The sequence below is a fragment of the Corylus avellana genome, chromosome ca10 (genome assembly GCF_901000735.1).
Source record: "Corylus avellana chromosome ca10, CavTom2PMs-1.0".
Taxonomy (NCBI): Eukaryota; Viridiplantae; Streptophyta; class Magnoliopsida; order Fagales; family Betulaceae; genus Corylus; species Corylus avellana.
Window position 1 is genome coordinate 14,118,770 of NC_081550.1, and position 5,894 is coordinate 14,124,663.

The following is a 5,894-nucleotide window of genomic DNA, read 5'->3' on the forward strand; positions in this document are numbered from 1 at the left end:
GTCCCGAGCGAGTTCCTATCAAGTCCCGTTGGGGTCTCGGGTAAGTCCCGGTAGGATCCCAGGCAAGTCCTAGTCGGTCCCAGTCAAGTCCAAGTCAAGTCTTGGGCGGGTCCCGGCGGGATCCCGGTCAAGTTCCGGGTAGGTCCCGGCGAGGTCCCAAACAAGTCTCAATCAAGTCCCGACGGGGTCCCGGGCAGGTCCCTGCAGGTCTCGAACAAGTCCCGTGCAGGTCCTGACCAGGACCTTATTTAAAATATATATATATATATATATTAAAAAAAATTATTTTCCGTGTGCACAGTAAACGCCGTAAAATGTTTTCGACAGAAAATATTTTCAGGAAAAATGGCTTTCCTCAAAATATTTTCCAACGGAAACCATTTTACGTCGAAGTAAACGGAGTCTAAGTGTAATCTTATCAGCAATAATGTTTACAACTATCTTATTTAGAGGCTTACAACACTTGAAGAATACATACATTCTTGGATTACAACATAAATTCATGATCAATCTAAGGTAGATTTAAACAAGAAAAATGAAAAGAATCAACAAGTAAAATGACTCGCTCCAAGCTTGAAACCGATTATAATTGAAAGATATTGAAACTTGAAACAAACCAACCAGGAAACAAAGCTATCCACGCATGTAACTCAACCCTTGATCGGTAGCTTCGTCTGCAATTCCAGAACTGGACTCTCGCTCACCTCCACAGATAGCAAACTCGTTAAACTCAGTAGTTCTGGTGCGCTACTAAATTTGTCACATCCCTTGATAACCAAATGCCTAAGACTTGGCATTGCACCTCTCTCCTGTTTCCATTCTTCAACTATCAAATTACGCAATTTGAGGACTTGGAGTTGTGGAAACGAATCTGCAATGACGTGGATTTTGATATCAGATGAATGATGACTTTTTTCTAGTTTAAGTATCCGAAGATTGGGAAGCTTTCCCAGCTCTGTCATGCCACCACTGACTTTGAAGACACCACCATTTAAGGTTAGCTTGGTGATTGTTGATGGAATTGAATCCGGAATTCCACGAATACTTCTACAACTATCAATTCTCAATATTTCTAGCTGAGCCAAATGGCTTGGAAAACAAACGATGTCTTTGGCTTCAGTAATCTTATCCCCTGCTGACACATCAATTGATATCTTCAATTTCCGAATGTTAGGAAACTTATCCAATACGACAGGGAAACTATGCTTATGAGGATCATAAATAATTGATGCGACCGAAAGAACGTGGAGTTTCCCTAGAGCTACCTTCGAATCACAACGTAACCACAATCCACGAGGAATATACAGATTCTTTAAACGTTGCAGCTTAAATATCCCTTTCGGCAAATATCCCACACAAAAAGTGCCCTTTACGTAAAGGGTCTCTAGATTCGTAAGGTTGTAAATCAACTTTGGAAAACATCTTGCACCATTGAGGTTTATCGTCAAGTATCTCAAATGGATAAATGATCCTAAGCTTTTAGGCACAGAAATTGCTACTTTCTCGTCATGAAGCACCCGTAGCAATTTGAAGTTTTTCTGGACCCGAGACCATTTATCACGGTGATGCATTGTATCATTAAAGAAGAACAACGAACGGGCATTTTTAGGGACACGGGTTTAAAGACATGTATTGGCGAGTGTTACCTTGGATGGATAGTCGGCGGGAATTGTTCGTATCTAAACGGTTTTCTGATTGAACCTCAAGAAACATCCCTTTCGCACTCTCTGATATGCAGAGTTCTCGTAAAAGATCATGGATACGACATGCCTTTACTCCTCCATCTACCCTCCTTCTAGCCACTTGGATCAAGCTTCGATCAATGAGATTTTCCAAGTACATTTCAGCAACATCCTCCGGGAATCTTTGGCCAGTGTGCTGTATGAATCCTTCAGCTACCCACAGGTGTATCAATTGCCTTACTGGAATCTCATGGTCTTCAGGATACATACCAAAATACAAAAAGCACGGCTTTAAGTACCGGGGCAAATCCGTGTAGCTTAAGGATAGTATTTTCTCGCAAATAATGGTATCCTCTGCTTGAGTAATTAGGAAACTCGATACATGACCAACAAATTTCGACCATATGTGGAGTGACCTCTCCTTATTCGCTAAAAGGCCCGCTAATACAACAATTGAAAGGGGTAAACCATGACAACCTTCTGCAATTTGTCTTCCCAGAGTTTCAAATTCGGGAGGACATATTCCTCCTCGGAACACATTTTTCTTAAAGAGTTCCCAACTTTCATATTTGTCAAGAAATGAGAGAAGGTGAGGAGGAGTAAGACTTGCATGCAAAGCCACTACTTTATTTCGGCTAGTGATCAATATTCTACTTCCATTGGAGTCATTAGGAAAAGCAGACCTTACCTCATCCCAGACTTCATTACTCCAGACGTCATCCATGACTATTAGGTATCGCTTTCCTTTCAAATATTCGAACAAGTCCTTTTTTAACTCATCGTCACTCTTGCCTTGCAGTTCAATTCCCAACTCCTTTAAAATCTTAAGCAACAGCTCTCTGATTTTGAAATGACATCGAGCTTAGGATCTCCTTCACTAATTTGCTTCCCCAACGTTGTTGAGTCACGAACGAAACCCACCACATCATCTTCCTCAACTTCACTCCTAAGTCTTCGCATTGCCTCCTCCTCGACTGCATTTACAGTAGCTTCTACTCTTTCAATGCCGTACCTTTCCTTATTGTTGTAGATGTCGTTGATTATCTTTTTGATGCCTACTATCTTCTTTCCAACATTTTGAAGCTTAATTGTGTGAGAAGGGCAATGAAATATCCTCTTTACCGGGCTCCTCCTCCTGTGTTCAGCGACCTTGAGGATGAAATTGTCGATCACATCCTCAGCCATGTTAGCTACCTCCCTGATCTGCCGGACTACCTCCTCCACTATTTTATCGGTCTGTCTTTGCACCGAGTTCTCCAAAAAGATATTTATAAAACTGAGCTCCCCTTGAAGTGAAGCAACTCTATCCTCCAGTCCAACAAGGAAATTTGCTTGGTCTTTGAGTAGACTGGACAAGTGTCTTAGGAGGAATGTGACAGCACTGTCGGCCATGCTTGCTTATCTGGGAGTGATATTCAGTGATAAGGAGAGAAAGATGTAATAATTAAGAGGAAAGAAAGGGTGGAGAGGAAATAGACGCTCAGGGTTCAGAAGGCACAGTTGGTCATGTTGCGATCTTGGAAAGACATTCACAGGTCGATGATTACACAATTTTTCTTGATTGGAGAACTCCGGGATATTTGGTAGGGAAAGCGGAAAGTGATGGATAATAACTAACTGGTTCCTATTTGAAATGGAGCGGATCCAAGTCGTTTTATTAATTATTGGTTGCTGTTTTGTCTCTTTCAGTTACTTCATGCAGAAGTTTTTTACTTTTCTTCAAGTGAAGCATTCTTGGCTGACTATCTTTTATTGTACTTGGCCTCTATATATATTGAAGACTTAAAATTCTGATGGTTAAGTGAGAGAGCAGTAGCTCCGTGTGAGAGACAGAAAAGAGTGAAAAATGTAAGAGAGCAAGAGGGCAGCAAAATCTTAGAGAATTAAGAGATTATTTTCTCTTTTGTATTTAATTTTTTTTTTTTTTTTTTTTTTGTGAGTTTGGGTGTATCGGGGCTTTTAGGTTTAAGTAGTTTTGTTTGTACTACTCTTTATATTTCATCATTTTGTTAGTGAATTTCTCTTGAATTACTCCCCGTTAATGAATATAAACTTGTTAAGTCAAATTACCTAAATCTTTATATCTATGTGACTGAATATTATTTTCTAATCTGCTATTTTCCTGCCTCATTTATAATTCTATAATTATTTTATCTCGACGTAGGCAGAAGGAAGGACTCAAGGATAACAGAAAATGTTACATTGCGTACTATCACCCAAAGAAGAAAAAGAAAAAGCAAGGCACTTACCCAAAAAGAAAAAGTAAAAGAAAAAGAAAAGAGTAAAGTAATTTCACCGAGGTTGCTTTGCAAAAAGCAGAGTGAACAATCAATCAATATGTACACGACCTACCTTTCACTATGAAGACCTCGATCAATAATTGTTCATGTGGACTAACGTACTGTACGTAACGTCGTCTTTGATTATCATTTTGTGAATTATATTACAATGTAGGGCATTTTACTGAAGATTTTGCTGGTGTTATTTCTTTTGCTTTACTAAAGGTTCTTATTTTTAAATTTGGTGGACTAGGTCAGCTTATCACTTTTCCTTTTCTTTTCCTTTGACGAGGATTTTTTTTTGTCTTTTTTACTGTTACGTGGGTTTTTTTTTTTTTTTTTTTTTTTTTTCGAGGAAAGTAATCAAACCCTCTAAACTCTCTTGAAATTTGTAATGTCTTTCTTATAGCGTTTTAGTAAGCTCACTAAATTTTAGTAGTCAAAATAATTAAAGATAATATATTTTTATTTTAGCTATCAATTTTTTTAAAGTAGCTCAGCTCACCATTTTAATTATACACTTTTATTATTCTATTTAAATATTATTTTTTACAAAAAAAAAAAAGAAAAAAAAATTATTATTTCTAAACATTTATATTTTCCAATGTATCAATATTCACCCACAAGACAAGAGTGCGACGAAGATGCTTCATGGTCTGATAAACTGAATGTAGCTAAAAGGTTGGAGCCGAGATTGCCATTGGAACGAGTTTAATGGTACATTTGATATTGCGATTTCATAATTTACGTTTTAAAAAAATATAGTAAAACATAAGCCGTTTAACATTGCGATTTAAAATTAAAAAAAAATTTGAGATTTCTATAAGCAGGCTAAAAGTGCTTATTTGAAAAAACGTGAATTCAAATCAAAATCATGATTTTGCATAACAAATATTTGATAAAAAAATATATTTTTTTAAATGTTTTATCAAAAGCTTTTGCAATTTTAAAAATACAATTTTTAAAATCACACTTATTGAAATCACAATCTCAAATGGATGACTAATATTTTAAAAATCTGAACAAAAGCTACACAACATTAAACTAACCGAACAGGAAAATGTGTGTCATTTTCACTTACAATAAGAATAGGAGGAGGAGCTATTGGAATCCGGCCTTGTAAGTATTTTTTTTTTTTTTTTTTTTTTTTTGTTTGTTTGTTTGGGCACTTTTTGCAAGTGTATTGAATCAATAAAGCTGTTCTCCCAAATTGATTTTACGATGATATTTGCTCCTAACTTGCTTGTGACAAGGACAACTCATAAAATGATCATTATATAAGTCTAAAGAGATATTAGTGACAGCCAGTGCCAGGAATTCAACTTTGATAGTGAAACGTTAGGAGTTCTACATGTGTTATTCTGATGTTAAGAGTATCTTATTATTTTCTAAAATCAGGTCAGAAAAATAAAGGCTAATTTATTTATTTATTTAAAAAAAAAAAAACAATATTTACTTAAGACGAGAAAAACACTAAAAATAAATAAATAAAAACCTAATTCTCAGAAAAAAAAAATATGCTAGATGTTGCACTGGCAATTAGGGATGGAAATGTTATTGCAGAAAGAAGCCGACCACTTTGGCTATAGGGTCCTAACACTTTTCTTGTTCCAAATGCTGAAAGTGAAAGGGTTTGCCGAATTGAGGAACGTAAGGGATTATATGGATATTCTTGTTCTTGTGCCTGTTGCCCGTTGGGATTTTCCTTATCAAGCGGCCCACTTACAAACTAAGAGCACTCAAAATCCATTACCCATTTTTTTCAAAAATGGCTAAGCAAATATGATAATATGATGCAAATAAAATGCATTTTTGAGCCATTTGTGCACAGTATATATATCCCGGGATACTGTACAAAAATCGATCATTTGTTTATTATTTATCTCTCCTTTCTCAACGCATTTTCATTTTTGTCTCACGGTCTCATTCGTCG

At 36.5% G+C, this 5,894-nt stretch overlaps 1 protein-coding gene across 1 annotated transcript; it reads right to left on the reverse strand.

The window, feature by feature from the left end:
- Positions 1 to 1,605: 1,605 nt before the first annotated feature.
- Positions 1,606 to 2,406, reverse strand: LOC132162987 (putative late blight resistance protein homolog R1A-10). The gene has a single exon (XM_059573192.1). The coding sequence runs from the start codon at positions 2,404 to 2,406 to the stop codon at positions 1,606 to 1,608; it is 801 nt and encodes a 266-aa protein (XP_059429175.1).
- Positions 2,407 to 5,894: the final 3,488 nt, after the last annotated feature.